The 19,853-nt window shown below is 42.0% G+C and overlaps 1 protein-coding gene across 1 annotated transcript in view; it reads right to left on the reverse strand.

The window, feature by feature from the left end:
• wwox (WW domain containing oxidoreductase) overlaps positions 1 to 19,853 on the reverse strand; it is a 306,800-nt gene that overhangs the window by 284,056 nt on the left and 2,891 nt on the right. Inside the window, exons 2-4 of the mRNA XM_080736119.1 lie at positions 17,889 to 17,953; positions 16,613 to 16,670; positions 10,887 to 11,056 (exon numbers count right to left, since the gene is read on the reverse strand). Coding sequence (XP_080592245.1) covers positions 10,887 to 11,056; positions 16,613 to 16,670; positions 17,889 to 17,953 — 293 coding nt within the window. The remainder of the gene's footprint in view (positions 1 to 10,886; positions 11,057 to 16,612; positions 16,671 to 17,888; positions 17,954 to 19,853) is intronic.

A 19,853-nucleotide genomic window follows, 5' to 3' on the forward strand; every position in this document is an offset into this window, starting at 1 on the left:
TAGAATATGGCAGCGACAACAACAGCAGCCGACGAAGCCATGTATTTCCAATGACAAATAACAAGGGCTTGACATTAATTGTGAAATAACGAGAGTGGCGTTGCCGTACAGAGGCTCCCCGCCCTCTGCTGCCTGCGTTGCCGGTAAAGAGGGGGCCACGCTGAAATGAGTTCCTGGTCAGGTGTACAACAAAAGGGAGCCCTGTTTCGCAGTCGCGCGCTGACGCTAGAACATGACGAGAGGTCACCGCAGGGTTTTCTGTCGCACCGGCGGATCGACAGACGCCATAAGCTGTTTTACAACACACGGTTAGGCCCGTAGCTGTAATGTTGGGCTGTGGAACAGTCCTCAGCGCTCTTTGTCTCTGTCAGACAATGGGGATTAAAGGGGAAAGTCAGTGCATAGATATATCGGAGAAAATGGAAGAGAGATTTTCTCGACAGTGTCAAGTGTCAAAGCAGTAGAGAAGTCTGGCAGAAGCGAACGCGCGGTCCAGCCTCACTGAACCATCAAATCACAAGTGTTTTGTGGTAAAAAAAAAAGAAACAGTATATCGTCGTTGTCGGGTGGAAACCTTGTAAGTCCAAAACCGTTTGTTTTTTATAAATGACTTAAACTAGTGAAAACAGCACCGCGAGGCGTTGTGTGCTTGTAGATCTGCTGTTTTCACTACTTTTGTGCAACGGCCTTAACTTGGAGATATGAGGTTTCTGCCCGACAGTGATGATATATATATATATTGTTTTAATTTGTAATATATACAGTAAAAAGCTTCCACGACTGTTCAAAATGAATTCTACTGTATTGTGTAAAAACGGGTGAAAAAAAAAAAGAAGAAAATCTCCATTAAGCAGTGAATGCTCTTCATGGTACATTAGGATCCTGGCCCTCCTGATATCCCCAATAATGAGTGTGATTTAGTGATTTCACGCTTTGTTTGTCCTCCCCGCCCCACCGACCCTCCCAGGATCCCCGTCGTACACAGGTGTATTGGCTCCACGTAATGAGATCATTACCAGCCTCGTCAGAGAACGTGTTTATTTGGCAAACGGAGCCAGCCCAGACTCTTTTTCTCTTTAACTTGATCTGCATCCAAAGAGGCATTTAGCTAAAATAAGCCTGGTACACGTGGGCAAAGTGAAAGTCAATTGGGATCATTACAAGACCAATGGGTAAACATGTTTTGGTTGCCCAGGTTCCCTTCTCCCTAAATGTGTTGCTCTCTTTGAAAACACGCGATCGTTCCACACCATGAACAGACCTACATATCTGGCTAAATATCACATATCCACCTCAAGGCACCATTGGCTTGTACATGTATGTAACATGAGTTTATACTTATTCTATTCTCAAATCATTACGATTGTTAACGCACATGCTAAAAATATAGTATCCGCGATATCCCTGGGAGCTATTGAAAAGATATGAATTAACATGGCCACGTGGAAACAGAGAAAATGATCTTCTGGCTTCCTTTTCATCCGCTGCTGTTCTTCACACCAAACTCCACATAGACTAACTCGCTCCTATGGGTTGTTTTCTTTTTCTGGTGAAGGGCAACTATTTTTGTTCCTCCTTGTGTCAAAAGTAATAGTTGTTAAGGTGGATGGGGGCAGCATCCCGCCATTTCCACACAGATGAACTAAATCTCTCCTTAATTGGGTCTAGTGATACCTCTGCTCTGCCCTATAGGATCCAGTCTCGGTCCCCCTAGACCCCAACACAACACTAAGTCCTCCTGAGTTTCTCAATGATGAGTACACCTGTTCCTGCTGCTGCTGCTGTGAATCTACAGCCCCAAAAGAGCGCCCTGCCTGCAGCCCGTATAGGAGCCCTTCTTCTAATTCCTTTCCATTAGTTTTAGAGGAGGGCGTTGTCACCCCCAAAAGTGGAATGTATGGTTGGTAATTACAGCGAGAGGGTAGAGCTGTTCCGGACCAGAGGAGTGGCTTTATACTGTACCCCCCCACCACTCAATCCCCCCCAATCAGGGACGTGCTGGCCATTGGGAAAAGTAGGACAACTCCCGAACGGCCGGTTCATTCCCGGCCGGGTCCAGTCCGGCCATTAGGAAAAAATAAATAAATAAAATGTCGGCCTTTGTTCCATTTTGGGGGCTGGGCGGCCAACAAAGTAAATCGTCACTGTCGGGCAGAAACCTCGCATCTCCAAGTTTCAAATTTGTACATTTTTTCGCAAAGCAAAGCCCTGCTTCATCATACAAGGCCGTCGCACAAAAGTAGTGAAAACAGCCGATCTACAAGAACACAATGCCTCGCACCGCTTAGTTTAAATCATTTTTATAATGATAAATACAAAACAAACGGTTTTGGACATACAAGGTTTCCACCCAACAACGACGAAATATAACTCATGTAATTAGCCCACTGGCTTGTCACTTTGTCACAAATCTTTCAGTAGCAGCAGCGCTATAGAGAGAGATCTCTCTCTATAGCGCGCAATGAGGGCCTCTCCAACTCTTTTTCCCGGGCTGAATCAGGGGCCCAGCATGTCCCTGCCCCCAATCTCACCTTCCACCACTGTTACACACACACACACACACACACACACACACACACACACACACACACACACACACACACACACACACACACACACACACACACACACACACACACACACACACACACACACACACACACACACACACACACACACACACACACACACAATGCTCTGACCCTCTGCGTCCACGTCCAACCCCCTCTGCAATCTCTCATCTCGCCCGCACATCACAGTGGTCACCTCGGTTCCTCCTGCAGCAGTGCTTACCTCTATACCTCTCTATCTCTCTATATTTATCTAAGGAGAAAATATATATATTCTTGATTTATTTGCACTGACTTTGGTCACTTATTTTCTGGCCCTGCACTATTGGGTTGTGTTGGTTGAACTGAGTACTATACTTGTGTTGCATTGATGACTAGCATTGACTGTTATGTGCACTTTTTTTGTTTGGCACTGTTTGTCAAGTTGTGCTTTGAGTATAGCTTTTTTGTGTGTGTGTGTGTGTGTGTGTGTGTGACGTGTCACTTATGAGTGTTGAATGTTTCATGGTCACTTAATGTATATATTCTTCTTTTTTGCAATAGCTTTTCGACACTTTGTTTATATTCTTCTTTTTTGTGCTTGCTCTTTGGACTGTACACTACAGTACTCTTTTTCTTTTTCTTACTTCTTTGTAACTTGTAACCTTAAACTGCTGTGCTGCCTCTGGGCAACTGAATTTCCCCCGTGGGATAATAAAGGTACCGTATCTATCTATCTATCTATCTATCTATCTATCTATCTATCTCACACACGCACGCACGCACGCACGCACGCACGCACGCACGCACGCACGCACGCACGCACACACGCACGCACGCGCGCGGCGCGCACACACACACACACACACGGCAGGAAAAAAAATGCGCACCAGAGCACACAAGGTCAAATATACGTATGTATAAATGTGTACCATATATTCTAGACACACACACACACACACACACACACACACACACACACACACACACACACACACACACACACACACACACACACACACACACACAGACATGTACATCACCAGAGTGCGAGGGCTATTTTCATCACTTGCCATCAAACCCCCCCTCCTCCTTCATGTAACTTTTGTCCCCTCATCATCTGCAGACTGTAAACTGGATAGGTCTATAAACTACTTGACTACACACAATAACCCGCTACCCCTTTTCATTTTATTTCACTCACAGCCTTTGAGCACATATATGTATCCCATCCTCTCTTAAACCACTTCACTTCTATTATATTAGAGCTGTAATCATTATCGAGCCCTTCTGGCCTCCAGCGTTAACGCTCGTGCATGTTACGCCCGGGTTTGGGGGTCTGCATAGCGAATTTCATCCAAGGTTAATAAAGTTGAATAATTTGACTAACCAACCATAACTGGTTCTCATTACGTAGCCAATAAACACATTCATCAGAGAGGACATGAAATGCCCGTTTGGGAGGGAAAAAAAGAAAGAAAAGAAAACACTCCTTCGATTTCTTCGGTCGCTCAGTTACAATAACATAACCTACCGTCGAGGCCACACACACACACGCACGCATATCGCACGCACGCGCACAAGCACACACACACACACAGGGGTGTCCCACCAAATTCTGAGCCCTGGGTACAAGGATTCACTCACATTTTGTGCTTTAACTATTGAAAAATAGCAGATCTACAAGCTCACAGCCCGGCACCGAGTGCCGCACTGCGAGCTTGTAGATCTGCCATTTTTGAAAAAACTTGAACAAGTCTTTGAATATTTCAAATCCTTCTAAGGTTTTTTGAAAAACCCATGTTTCTATGTCAGTGGTGCTCAAACCTTTTCATGTGAAGGACCCCCAAAATGATATGTATTTGGCCACGGACTCCCATCTCAAAATATTTAGTTCCAGGGACCCCCCCAGAAGCAACGTTTGAGTGATTTGCACACATTGTCACGACTTTTCAAAAAATAGCAGCCATTTTTCAATAGCTAAAGTATAAAATAATTAAGGCCCCCTCCACCTTGGGCCCTAGTAACTCAGTCCCACTCCCCCCCCCCCCCCCCCCCCCCTTGTGACGCTCTTGCACACACACACACACACACACACACACACACACACACAACCTGTCCCACGGCAGACACATGAATGCTGCAAATATAAACATGGACACACTCTGGATGTCAGCTAACCCGCTGACACTCGCAGACGCTCAAAACCACACACGTCACACACACACACACACACACACACACACACACACACACACACACACACACACACACACACACACACACACACACACACACACACACACACACACACACACACACACACACACACACACACACACACACACACACACACACACACACACACACACACACACAGACGCTGCATGCCACCCTCACCAGGAACATCTTTTTATCCATCTAATTCCTCCCACTATGAATAATGCATCTCTCCTCCTTACCGAGGCTCGGGTTTAACGCATCGCCGCGCGGGGTCTTTAAGGGGGTCCTTATTCATAAACAGCGGTGCAGTAAATACCAGGGCTTTGCAGCCAATTTAATGGCAGTTATGCTTAACAAATCTCCCTCAATCTAATGATCAGCCACAAAGCCAGGCTATGGGTTTAATCTGCACACAGAGGCTTCCTTCCCCCCCCCCCCCCCCCCTCCTCCCCCACGGGCTCCGCGACTCGCTGCATCTGCTTTCCAGATCTCTCCATCCAAGGAGAGGAGAGCGCGGGGCCTGACACCTAATCCACCCCAAACAACACCGGGATCAAGGCAAACACGGAGACAACGTTAGTCCTTTTTCATGAATACGAATAACATTCAAAGATCCTAAACCACTGCGGGGACAGGAGTGTCTTAGAGATGCTGATGGCACCGGGACGTTACCAAGCGCTCTCTCTGCTGTCCCCCCTAATCCTCCTCACTATTCCCTAACCCCGGCCCTGCCTAACTCTTTTCCTGCTTCTTATTCCGACACCGGACGTCCATCCCAAAACAAAAGCACAGCGTGGAATTCAGAGTGTGCATTTATACAGAGGAAGAGGTGGAGGGGTTCAGCACTGCGCGTCTCTTTCCAATACATGGTTGCGGAGAGAAAGGGGTTGGACAGAAAAAAAACTTAAATTCTGGACATAGATACGTACGGCAGGGGTTCCCAAACTTTTTTGTCTCAGGGCACCCCATGAATATTTTTTTAATCCGAGGCACCCCTACATTATAATTTTCACTCCCAGCACCTTATATTTATAGCATATCGTCGTTGTCGGGCGGAAACCTTGTACGTCCAAAACCTTTCGTTTTGTATTTATCATCTATAAAATGTACTAAACTAGTGAAAACAGCAGATCTACAAGAATACACACCGCCTCGCGATGCTTGTAGATCGGCTGTTTTCACTAGTTTTGTGCGACAGTCTTGTATGATGAAGCAGGGCTTTGCTTTACCAAAAGACGTACACATTTGAAACTTGGAGATACGAGGTTTCTGCCCGACAGTGACGATATTTTAGTGATTATGTTGCAAGGAAAACGTTGAGATAATAGCCATTTTGGTTAGAACTGACTGAACTGTACTTCAAGTTTAAAATGATACTAAATATTTTTTCAAGTGTCCAAATAAATTCCAAATATTATCAAATGATCTCGGCACCCCAGGGTTCCCCGTCACCCACTTTGAAAACCCCTGACGTAAGGGACAGATACATAAAACTGAATTCAAATGAAAACATAGATGCAAAACAGCATTATACTGTATGCTCTGGGAAGAAAAATCTTCTTTAAGTTGGCTGAGCCTACTCAGCCGTTGTCACCAGTCGTTTTCGATGATGACACATCTCAGACACATTGTTTTTTTATTTTTTTAAGCAAGCCGATGTTAGAAAGACCATGTCTCAACATTTTTTTTCCGCTTGCGTGCATCAGAAATATTGATGGATTACTTGAATAGCACAAGGGATATAAGGTGTGTCACACACGCGCACGCGCACGCACACACACACACACACACACACACACACACACACACACACACACACAGAAAAATGCTCAGTTTTAACTTACCCATTTGTAACTCAGAGAGTGTACAAATGTAACCAAATGGACCCGTTGTACACGCTCAGAGCAAACTGTTCATTTCTTTTTTACAGTGTGTATATATCGTCGTTGTCGGGTGGAAACCTTGTACGTCCAAAACCATTCGTTTTTTATATCATTTAAAATAATGAACTAAACTAGTGAAAACAGCCGATCTACAAGCACACGTGCGAGGCGTTGTGTGCTTGTAGATCTGCTGTTTTCACTACTTTTGTGCGACGGCCTTGCCTGATGAAGCAGGGCTTTATTTTGCGAAAAGAGCGTACAAATGTGAAACTTGGGAGATACGAGGTTTCTGCCCGACAGTGACGATATATATACAGTATATATAGATGTGCTAACATGCGTGTCGCCCTGCTAGAGAGACAGAGGGTCAGCATGTTAGCCCTGACCACTACTCAGCACACGTTACGCTGACAAAATGGCACCTGAGAACCGTGGAGACCGCGGCGAGTCCCCTGACAGCTCAACGTATACATGTAGCAGCAGGCGGGTCCCACCAGAGCAGCCACAGCGCAAATATAGCTGCGTATGCTAACAAAGCACAATATAAATATAGCTTTGCTTCAACAAAAAATATATATATATATTATTTTTAGAGAAGTTTTGCTGAATGCAACATTTCCGATTCCACCGACTAATGTGGAAAAAAAAAGATAATCATGCAAAAAGAAAAAAGGCTAATAATAATAATAGAGATTCTAAATGTAGCCGTTTGCTCTTTGCATGTAAGAAGATAAAGAGAAAAAAAAGAAAAGGGAAAAGGAAAAAGTGCACAGCACAACCAGCCAGAGTGGGGTCTGACATATCATGAAAATGGCCCCTTTAAGGACATCTGTGCCATGGACCCTTGGCCAGTAAATAACCTGAGAGTTAGTTCAATGGAGGGGAATTAGGAGCGGGGCAGCAGTGGGTAATGGGGATGGATGGTAGGCCTGAGCCAGGGTCAAAGCTACTCAGGGATCAATGCGGAGGTACAGGTGTACAACCACCAGTCTATAGGACTGAGAAAACCTTTAGACCGAGAGAGAGAGAGGGAGAGAGAGAGAGAGAGAGAGAGAGAGAGAGAGAGAGAGAGGGAGAGAGAGAGAGAGAGAGAGAGAGAGAGACTCAGAGAGAGAGGTGGGGGGCAGGAAAAAAAATGAAAGCGAGAGAAAGAAAGAGAGAGTGAAGAAAGAGGAGGGGAGAGGAAGGGTGAGCACAAACGGTGATCGTTCATTCACATTATAACAATTAAAAACACTCTTCAGGTCGGTACTGGTATTTAATTTACAAAAGGAGAGTGCGGAGAGGAAGACTAATGTGTCGAACACGGCACAGTGATCACATGGGCGAGACGAGCCCACAGTCCTGTCTCGCCTTCCAGCGCTGTTCCAGCGGAGCATCAAGCCTGGTCACAAAACCATGCACTATTACATTTCATGCATAAATAAACTCATATGCATTTCACGTTCATGTGTGCATTAAGAGCTAAATTAAGAGCCTGAAATGGAAATGTGCTTGTTAAATAATTGTCCTGGATCTCTATTACTAATAATAATTTAAAAACATGTCACAGATTTCCAGTGGAAGAAACATTTGTTTACAAGGCAAAGAAAATAGCCTTGACACTGGAACTGAAGCACTGTTGATGCCATTACAATTCTAAGTGTGTCAAACCAATTGGCATAAGCACATTTCACCGGTAGGCCACTGCAAAGGCAAAGGAGCGCGCTAGTAATGACATTTACTATTGGCATATTGTTAATTATGGCAACTGCATATTTAAATTCTACTGCAATTGGAGAAATAGATGTGAATTCTCATCATGTTAAATATGTAATTGGCACAAACATATAAGACACATTTTTGTGTTCTAAACCATGTTTCGACATACGATACGGCTGATTATTTGAGGATATATAATTTCAAAATATACCATAGAACAAAAGTTGAATTTATTGAATTTATCAATGTATTATGAATATTTTAAAATACACTTTTAAAATATAATAAAAGATTATATTGAGATTATAAAGCCTTCTTGTAATAATCCTCATAGAACTCCTCTGCCCTCTTGTGGTCAAATCCAAATGCTGCTTTTCCCTAAGCCCTCTGAACTGTTGTTCATTATAACAAAAGACTAGCAGTTTCAAAGACTCACTTAAAATCCTTTCCTGTATCTAAATGACTGGATGCAGTGTTTGAACATGCTTATGAATTTACAGCCAGTTCATTGCAACATGGTGAACATCTTTGTAAAATGCCACATTGAACATTTTATACATACACTAGTTGTAATTATTTAGTGACGTCGGCAGAATTTCTACAAAACAAAAGGGTTGTCAAAAAAAACAGGGACGACGTTGTTTACAGGCTAGCGCACATTCTTTCTTACAAAAGTAAACGAGGGGAGCGTTCATTAATCATTTGTGTCTGTGTGTGCAACATTCATTAATCACTGGTGTGCTTCATCAAACGCAGTCTGACTGACGAGCAAATCCTCTGTCTTTGTTTCATGAAAAATACAATTGGAGACAACAAACAATTGTTAACGTCCCACCGTTACAAATACTCATCCACCATAAAAGGTCCCGTATTATACAGCAGTGGTTTTCAACCAGTGGTCCCCAGCTAAATGATGGAGAAATGGTAAGCAAATGGGCCCTTAAAAAGAGTGTAAAATGAAACCAAATAGACCCTTACAGGTCCATTTGGTTTCGTTTTTCGCTCTCAAGAGTTAGATTATTGTCAAACACCTGCATTACTTAATTTACAAGAAGTCTACACAATTAGAGAATGTAAATTTTTTGGGGTCAACGTTTGCCTGTTATCTCTCCTATGGTACCACATCAGTACAGCATGAAATTGTGGACAAAATATTATCCAACAATAACAAAATATTCTACGTTTTGCATCTGAGAAGCTCCATCTCATCAAATGTTGGTCCGTGGCTCAAACGCTGAATAAATAATGGCCCTTGATATGAAAAGGGTTGAAAACCACTGTTATAGAGTCATCCGGGTCAGTGAGGTATTAAAGAAGTTCACACTACGCCCTCAGTCTTCAAACAGGGTCCCCAGGCGGTTGTGAATGTGAATACTGTGGTCGTATTGTGAGATGTACCACCCACGCAGCAGTTACGCTGTCCTCACGGTGCTTGGGACAAAAGATTTGAATATAAAGACAATTAGTGGTTTTATGTTTGTTTGATTCCCCTCGACACTGTCGTTATTCTATCCCGAACAAAGCGGCCGGTCTGAATAAATGGCCTCTGCTCGTGCTAATTCACACTAAATAAAAGAGGAAATACATTTGTTTCCGGACCATTATATACTGAGCTATGCGTTTGCAGGGCAGAAATGGACACCATTCATTACAGTTAACAATGACATCCAATTCAGCCCAGCTAATGAACTTCAATACAATCATGTTCGGTATTAGTGAGTGATTTGTTGAGCCTAAGTGTATCATTTTAGAGGCTAATGCTGATGAATGCCTGGTTTTAGAGGGATAATATAGGGACTCTGCTTGCAGGGGACAATAACAAGGCACTTGTCAGGTGGCCCCCAAAGTGCAGCGTAATACCACATCACCACCTAGTGGCCCCACTATGAAAACACATTTTACTGCACCTGAAATATTTGCCACATGTAAATGTGTATAACAGGGTTCCCACACATTTTTACCAATTAATTTCCAAAACTTTTCCAGAATATTTAACCCAATTTCCAGGACTACAGTATATAACAATAATTCAGCTCAATAACAAGTCGTTTACTCCTATGCGCAATGCCCAAAGACAGGTAGTGTATTGCCAGTGGTTCTCAACCTTTTCAGGCTGTGACCCCCGAAATAATCATATTTTAACTGGGGACCCCCCACCTTGATGAGCACTAAGAGTTGAGGAATTTTGTATAACACGTTTCTATTGTGAAAATAGCAGATCTACATGCAACGCGAGGCGTTGTGAGCATGTAGATCGGCTATTTTAAAAATTTCTGCCTCTAATATTTGACAATTTGGCCAATGTTTAATTTGTCATTTCAGAGCTATTAACAAAATCAATAACCAAAGACAATGCATTGCTATTGTTTCCAGGACCTTCCAGGACCCTTGATCAATTCCAAAACTTTTACTTTTGTACTGGAAAAATATTTCTCTAATTTCAAAATATTTCCAGGAATGTCATGACTGTGGGAACCCTGCATATAAAAACAATGATTCAAATGAGACAATGGGACACTAGAAAACTCACCGATCCCGGAGTTTGCCCCAGTGATGAGGACCACCTTGTCAGAGAGGTCCCGACCTTGAAGGATCTCTAAGGCCGAAGTGTTCCCATCGTAACGTTTCGGCTTCACCACAACGTCCTCCACTGTGAAGGCCTGACGAGGGTCAAAATAGGTGTTCCGCTTGTTGATGTGACTGAGAATAACAGAGGAGGAAAACATTTAAAACAAACTAACACACGTCAACACAAGTTTGGATTGTTACCGTAATAACAGCAGAGCAGAACCCTGACTTCTGCTTGTCCAGACTAGAGCAGAGTGAATGAGTTCCTCTACAGCAGTGGTTCTCAACCTGTGGGTCGGAATTTGGGGGGTCCCCAGATGATTAACTTAATGTGCAACATTGTTTTCTCACTCAGCAGTAAACAAAACCAACATAACGTTTAAGTGTATCGAGGGTATCTGCACATTTCTAAAGTGACAATTTAAGGACTTTTTTAAAACCTCTAAAATGAGATGTTAAACATTGTCCAAACTGTCAAATATTAGAGGCAGACATTGTGAAAATAGAAGATCTACATGCACACAACGCCTTGCGTTGCGAGGCGTTGTGAGCATGTAGATCGTCTATGTTCACAATAGAACCATGCTATACAAAATGTAATGCCTCAACTCTTAGTGCTCGTAGGGTGGGGGGGTCCCCAGTTAAAATATGATTATGTTGGGGGTTGCGGCCTGAAAAGGTTGAGAACCACTGCTCTACAGCAGTGGTGCACAGGCGGTGTCACAGGAGGTATACATTGAGTCACGTATCGTCATTGTGAACAACAGTAGAATGCCGACAATTACATGAGCCAAGTAAGTGAAAATGAATGAATGAAAAACATTTAAACATACTGTGTAAGTGTGTATATATCGTCGCTGTCGGGCAGAAACCTCCTATCTCCAAGTTTCAAATGTGTATGTTTTTTCGCAAAGCAAAGCCCTGCTTCAATCATACAAGGCCGCCGCACGAAAGTAGTGAAAAACAGCAGATCTACAAGCACACAACGCCTCGTGTGCTTGTAGATCAGCTGTTTTCACTAGTTTAGTTCATTTTTTAAATGATAAATGCAAAATGAACGGTTCTGGACATACAAGGTTTCCACCCGACAACGATTATATATTTTTTAAACATGATGTGTTCTAAATGAATCATTATGGTGTTTGCTGGTATTAGTGTGTCCCTGTGGGCCCGCCTCTCCACCAAGAGACACTGGGGAGAGAAGCTACAGTGGCTGAGGGGATGTCTCAGCACCATGGACAGCGACTGCAGCTAGGTAAGGTGGTTGAGGGAATCAACAGGCCACAAGCTTATCAGTGGGAATAGCTTTGAGCTAAACCCTTTGGGAAAATGGAAAGAAATTAATACAATAAAAAGATATAGAAAATACATGAAAAAAGTTATCGAAAAAACACAGCCTGCTCATGTATTAGGAGGGTATTATGAGTCACCAGAAAAATAATGGGTGTTTTTGATGAATTTATCATGGTTAAAATGGAGTTTGAAATTACAATGGGTTTGTATGGGGAGGGGCCTTGGAGGAGGAGGGCCTGGTAACATTTATATCAAATGTCTAAATATTGAATCAAGCAAATTAAAAACTGTTCAGGATGTTCATAAAAGCCTGATTAGACAATAAAATGACCAAAAGTTTTTTTTTTTTTAAGTTAAATATCCCTTTAAGGTGCTTTCACACCACATGGGTACATGGGATACATTCATTTATACATGTCACTGAGCAGTGTGAAAAGGATCAAATCTTGATTATCCCCATGTCAGACTCTAGAGTGGAATTGAGTCTACTTTCACATGATTGTGCGATAAAACTACTATGCAAATTATGCCAGCCGAGGTATGCTGGCCTGGGGCAATGTTTTTAGTTAATAATTAAGCAATGGAATGATTCTGCCATGTTTGTGCTATGATGTGAACATTTTTGTCTCCGATATGGTGGCCGTTATCGTACTGTATGTGGTCAACTCAACCAGACTAATATTATTATTATTCATTATTACTAAACACCCCCCCCCCCCCACACACACATTTTTCTGAATTGTGTATATCATTAGATTCGTTTTAGCTAATAGCATAAAATGGTTTTGTTTGGGAAAATGAATGTTATATGTCTGTTTTTGTTTATCACTTGGTGTATATGTATTTTGTAAGAAAAGAAAATGAAAATGATTGCAAATATGGACAAATATGATATAAGAAATGTAAAAACTTTAAATCATTGCAATAAAAAGTATAAAAAAACTAAAAAAAAACTCAACCAGACAGATTAAGAGAAGGGAGAGATTAGGTCTCAGTCTCCTCTGTGGAGGAAACGTTGAGTAAAGACTTCACACTCCCTCCATGTTTGCCTTTAAAGACAATCGATGACAACGATCCACGAGCCAACCCTTGGCCTCTTGTGTGATTGTAACCCTGTGCATGTGTGTTCCAGGCATTGCTGACATGGAATACAGCAGTGTTTCTCAACCTTTTTTCTTCATGGGCACACTTTTCATGTCCCAAGATTCCATGGGCACACCAACATAATATGTGGGTGTAAATATCGTCACTGTCGGGAAGAAACCTTGTATTTCCAAGTTTCAAATGTGTACGTTTCTTCGCAGAGTAAAGCCCTGCTTCATCATACAAGGCTGTCGCACAACAGTAGTGAAAACAGCAGAACTACAAGCACACTGTGTGCTTGTAGATCGGCTGTTTTCACTAGTTTAAATCATTTTTAAAGGGGCACACTTGACCCTTCTCAGGGGCACACCAAAGGTCCCCAGGCACAGTGGTTGAGAAACACTGGAATACAGGATACCGAATATCCCAGTCCAGGAAGAAGTTACTGTACATGTGACTTAATTTCCCTTTCCCTCTTTTTTGTTACTTTCCATAAATAAAAACAGTTTGAACGTGTTTCTGTGGCGATGTTTTGGAAACTCTGGGAAGTGAGCGACCAAGTTTTACATTTATCAATGTAGGCTTTGGTGTGTATTGAAATACTTTATGAAAACATTAGTTTGCCTGAAGTAGATATGATGTAGTTTTGTTGTGCACTGAAAAGAATCTATTGTGTTTTGTTTATCACTGTGGCTTTTTGGAGTGCACAAATGCTGAAGCCTTATGTCAATAGTCTGCATTTTTACAGCAGACTTTAGAGGGATTATGGCTAAGCCATCTACTGTGGAACAGGGTTTTGTCTGTATGTGTGCATGTCTATCCCCACAAAAGTAGACCAATCGTAGCCCATGCAGCAACATGCACAACGCCAAAAACAGAAGCACCACATGCCAAGAAAGACTGTCTGGTCTTAAAGTTAAAGTGAAATTTAGCTGGTGAAGAAGGGGAGCTATTCTTTTCTACTGCCTGATTGCTCAAGGGGGAAATAATAATAATAATTATAATAATACATTTTATTTATAAGGCGCCTTTCAAGGCACTCAAGGTCGCCGTACAACAATTAAAAACAACAATTAATACAAAATAACAGTTACAGCAATCACGGCAGAATGTAATTCAGTTTGCAGCAGAGCAACAATGCAACAATGAGGTCAGGCATATGCCTGCCTAAACAAGTGAGTTTTGAGGTGGATTTTAAATATGGAGATTGAGTCAATGTTTCTGATGTCAGGGGGGAGGGAGTTCCAGAGGCGAGGGGCAGAGCGGCTGAAGGCTTGTAACCCCATGGTGGACAGACGGGCTGAGGGTCGGTCAGGGGGGGTAACCCATTTAGAACGGGTACACATTATTGTGTATAATTATTTTATGCTTTAACTATTGAAAAATAGCTCACCGAGTGCCGCGCTGTGAGCTTGTATATCTGCAATTTTTGAAAAATTGTGAAAATTTGAATTTTGACCCGATTCTATAAGTGTCTTTTGAATCATAAGATTTGCACACATTTTCACAACTTTTTCAAAAATAGCAGATCTACAAGCTCGCAATCTGCTCTTTTTCAATTGTTAAAGCAGTCAATAATCCTAGGCCTAAATGGGTGGAGGAGGCAGAGGCAGACCTGAGAGAACGGGTGGGAATGTAAATGTCAAGGAGGTCAGGCAGGTATGGAGGGGAGGGGTTATGGATGGCCATGGATGTATGGAGGAGGATCTTATAGTCAATGCAGGGTTTGAGGGGAAGCCAGAGGAGTTGGTATAGAACAGGGGTGATGTGACTGATGGCAGGGTTCTGGTGATGATAAGGGCAGCAGCGTTCTGGACCAGTTGAAGTTTACGGCTGAGTTTGTGGGGGAGACCGAGGAGAAGGGAATTACAATAATCCAGGTGGGAAGTGACGAGAGAGTGGACCAAGATTGCAGCACTGTTGGGGTGAGTGACGGGCGGAGGCGGTTGATATTTCGGAGGTGGAAGTAGGCAGACCGGATGGTGTTATTTTTGTTTTACCTATAATTTTTATCCCACGATTTTGCAACCCATTTTTCACCCAGTGCCAATTATCTAATGTAATCCTGGGCGCTACACTCCCTCTGCCAACCTGGGGAGAGCAACGGACTGACGAACGCTTCCTTATATGCATGAGGAGTCCAAAGCAGCTTCCTTTTACCTGACAGGGGAGAGATTCCCCAGCAGGGCGTAGCGTGTGGAAGGAACACGTTATTCCAACCAGTTCCTTACCCCTCCACCAGGCGCCCCGGCTGGCCAGGAAGAGGCAGTAAGTATAGTGACCAGAATTACTGCATGTTTTTGTGAAGGTACCTACCCTAGGGGACACGGGGAGAACATGCAAACTCCACACAGAAAGGCCCTTTCACCAACCCCACCTAGGGTGTGGGTGCTGATGACGTGGAGGAGGGAACACGGCCCCAGCACCCACAGTGTCCCCTGCGGGAATCGAACCCAGGACCTTCTAGCTGTGAGGTGACAGCGCTACCGACTGCGACACGTTTCTCATCTCAACCTTTCATTGATTGGTGGTGAACTGGTGATACAAACATAAAGGAATTAACAAGGACACTTTGGAGATTACACAGTAAAGAATGACACATGGGATCCAGTGACAATGGGGTTAGGAGGGTCACACACGTATCGAAATCTATTAAGGCACTATTAAGTACAGGGCACATACAATGTATGGACAGAGAAGTGACGGACAGCCTGCAATTGTTTGCTTTTTCATAATGCCGGCTACCGGTTTCATCACAGCCTCGTTCAATTTCCAACTTTGTATGTTCGTAAAAGCAATATATTTCATAGTTTGTTGACAAATGCCATTTTCCATTTCAGGACTCACATTACATATGAATACATATTTTGAAAGTTGCAAGTTAAAATTACATTTGCGAAGTCTAAAGACGGAAGAGCTGAAAGAGCGTTTCACTGAGATAGTGCATGTTGATGTGAAACGGTTTCATGCCAAGCCATGCCAGTATGTGAAAGCTAGGTAGGTGTGGTCACAACATTGAGTTATTGCGGACATGACCAGTTGGATGCTGAAGTATGCTATTGCATCATATCATCAAAGTGCGGTCAGTGTATGCTACTGTAAGTCTGGACTATGAATGTGCCGTTAGGCTATAAGAATGTAATGTCATGATTGTCCTAGTGATGCAAAAAAGAAGGCTAGCAAAAAAGGAATTGGATCTACCAGTTCTTATTCCTTTTTTGCCTTTCTTAGTTTGTATTTGGGGTTTTATTTATTATGGATATAACTTGAAAATAACATATCTACAAAAGCAATTGTTGAAAGTAAACTTACTCAACATAGAGGATCTGTCCTTTGTCATCAGTTTCTTGCTCCCATCCATATGGTAAATCTATGGGAATAAAATACATTTTCACTGATGTTAAAGTAAAAAGCATCAATGCCCCTTTGTCAGTATGAATTAGGAGTGAAGATGCATCCACTGAATGTAAACAGCCAAGTATAATAAAAGCCATGCTCAACCAGTTCAGAGTATATTGAGGAAAGCGTGCCATAATACCAACAGCATCAGCAGCCACTTTTTTTTTTTTTTTTTTTCATTTCAATTAATTCTCAATTTTCTTCTCTTGTTTTTAGATTATTCAATCACCTTAAAGGGGAAGACCACCCATTTTCAATATTGAAATATGTCATTAATATACCTTAGAGCAGGGGTCTTCAACGTTTTCAGGCCGGGGACCCCCAAACTGATGGAGAGATGGAGCAGGGACCCCCTACCACCTCGTAGGGTGGGGGGGTGGGGGCTACGACATATCGTAGGGTGGGGGGGTGGGGGCTACGACATATTTTTTATTTTAAACATGTACAAGTTACAGCGAGCAGGGTGGGCCGTACCACTACCATTTCTAAATATAGGCCAACTACTTATTAACTGAGAACCAATGTCAATAATATCAACAATCTGTCAATTGCATAGTAATCATGTATTCAAGCTATTCAAAATGGATAGAATCATGATTTATTTTTTAACATAAATGGGAAAAATTAAAAAAAAAAAAAACTTTTTTTGAAATCTTTTTTTTTTTTTTTTTTTTTTTTAAGCAATAATTTCGCGGACCCCCTGCAGTACCTCCGCGGACCCCCTAGGGGTCGCGGACCCCCTGTTGAAGACCCCTGCCTTAGAGGAGTTGTGTGGAAATAGAAAAAAAGTTCCCCCTCTTCTGTGTTGCCTAGAACTGGAGGATTGATTTTGGGGTTTGTATTGTAAAGTACAATGTGTGATGTCATCAAGTTGTAATTTACAATACAAACCCCAAAATCAATCCTCCAGTTCTAGGCAACACAGAAGGGGTGGAACTTTTTTTCTATTTCCACACAACTCCTCTAAGGTATATTAATGACATATTTCAATACTGAAAATGGGTGGTCTTCCCCTTTAAAGGAATGCAATAAAAAACGACTAGTTTCCACCTGTTCAAGGCTTCCCGGGATGAGTAATTCATAGACAAACGGTAATTTTGTGGGTGAAGTCTTCCTTAAGAACTCCATCTCTGGGTAATGTAGTAGTACATGGACATGGAGAAGAGAATTATCAGAAAAAGAACCAAACCTCCAGCACAGCGTTTCTTCTTCCCTGTCTTGGGGTGCTCCCACTGTGTCTTCATCTCATCATGGCTGTAGGTAGACAGAGGAAAGGTTACCATTATAAATAAACTAAACTAGAGCCCAACAATGCCAGATCTTTGTGTCCAAAGCTGAAAGGTCTGTTATTTTGTAATCAATATATATTTTTTTAGATTTGATTAAAGCTGGGGGCGCCCACTGGCGTACTGGTCCAGGCACATACCACATGGGCATTGATGCCTAACGGCGTCGCCGGTTCAATTCCCGATCCGGACGACCTTTGCCGCGTGTCACTCTCCCCACATTTCCTGTCAGTCTACTGTCCTATCTAATAAAGGCATAAAAGCCCAAAAACGAATTAAAAGAAGAAGAAAAAGATCTATTGAGAACACGTAATTTATAATTAAACAATATCACGTTTTGATAGCAAAAAATACAAATAAAAAGAATAATAACTTCATTTAACAACTTAAAGGGGAAGACCACCCATTTTCAATATTGAACTATGTCATTAATATACCTTAGAGGAGTTGTGTGGAAATAGAAAAAAAGTTCCCCCCCTTCTGTGTTGCCTAGAACTGGAGGATTGATTTTGGAGTTTGTATTGTAAAGTACAACTTGAAGACATCACACATTGTACTTTACAATACAAACTCCAAAATCAATCCTCCAGTTCTAGGCAACACAGAAGAGGGGGAACTTTTTTTCTATTTCCACACAACTCCTCTAAGGTATATTAATGACATATTTTAATATTGAAAATGGGTTAAGCTCTATTCAAATATTTTTGAAAAGCTCCAACATTGTGAGTTTTTAGATCAGCTATTTTTGAAGGCCTTTACCTATAATGCCCAAAATAGAAACACCAGGTTGAAAGTGGTTAAAATCAGGACACATCTGCTGCATAATTGCAAAAACCTATGTTGTCAAAAGGTCTAAAAAGATTTCTCTGTACTACTACTAAACCCATATGGAATAATGGCCATGTGAGCTCAATGCTATGTTGCCCCAATATCATTCACTACTGACTGAAGGACTCAACATATTAAGAAATGAAGAGGATAAGATAACTAAGCAAATCAATATTGCACTGGGTGGGATAACAATAGGAATAACAAATGCTGGGCAGTGATTTGTTTATTAAATACCCACAGTATTACTTATTAACAAAGACACAGCAATTTATTTATTTTTTGCATTAAATCAACAAAGGTAACTGAATAAACAGATATGGAGATCCACATACTGTATATGGAGATATGCTGTGAGAGCCCAAACATGCTTACTCAGTTATTCGTTATGTGAAAGTCATCTGATATCATACCCTTTTATGCCCATACATGGAGATCCCTGTCTGTAGAACCAGCCACACATATATGGGCTGTCTTGGCCATCTGTCTTGGCCATATATGGATTCTGTTAGTGTGGTATGTCGCCGATGTGGCCTCCATATATGGGCATTCCCATTAGTGTTGCCCAATCCCGATCGCGTGATCAGATCGGCCGCCGATATGGCCGTTTTTATAAGATCGGAGATCGGGAAAAAAATATCGATTTTTTTTTTTTTCTTTTTTTTTTCAAAAAAATATTTTCTGGGAGTACTGAAAGTTACAGGTAAGGTGAATGCGATATGAAATGTAAGCTTACCATAATCACAGTAATCCTTAATCATTTTCAATCATATTCAAGGGCTTTTGGAGAAATGAGACAGACAGAGCACTGCAGAGGGAAGGTGATTGTGTCAGACTCTGTGTCCAGCTGGCAGCTGATGTCAATAAGTAGTAATTGGCCCCTTGTTAATGGATCAAAGGAAGGCAATTATGTCTCTCTGCACTGTCAACTAGCTGCTACAGATGCATACTTTTCAAGCAGACTGGTTAATTGGTTCTTAACTTATTTTGTTTCAACTTTAAAAATGGCCAATGTTTTACCAGTTTTTATATAGTTTGTT

The sequence above is a fragment of the Nannobrachium achirus genome (assembly GCF_963921795.1).
Source record: "Nannobrachium achirus genome assembly, chromosome: 11".
Classification (NCBI taxonomy): Eukaryota; Metazoa; Chordata; class Actinopteri; order Myctophiformes; family Myctophidae; genus Nannobrachium; species Nannobrachium achirus.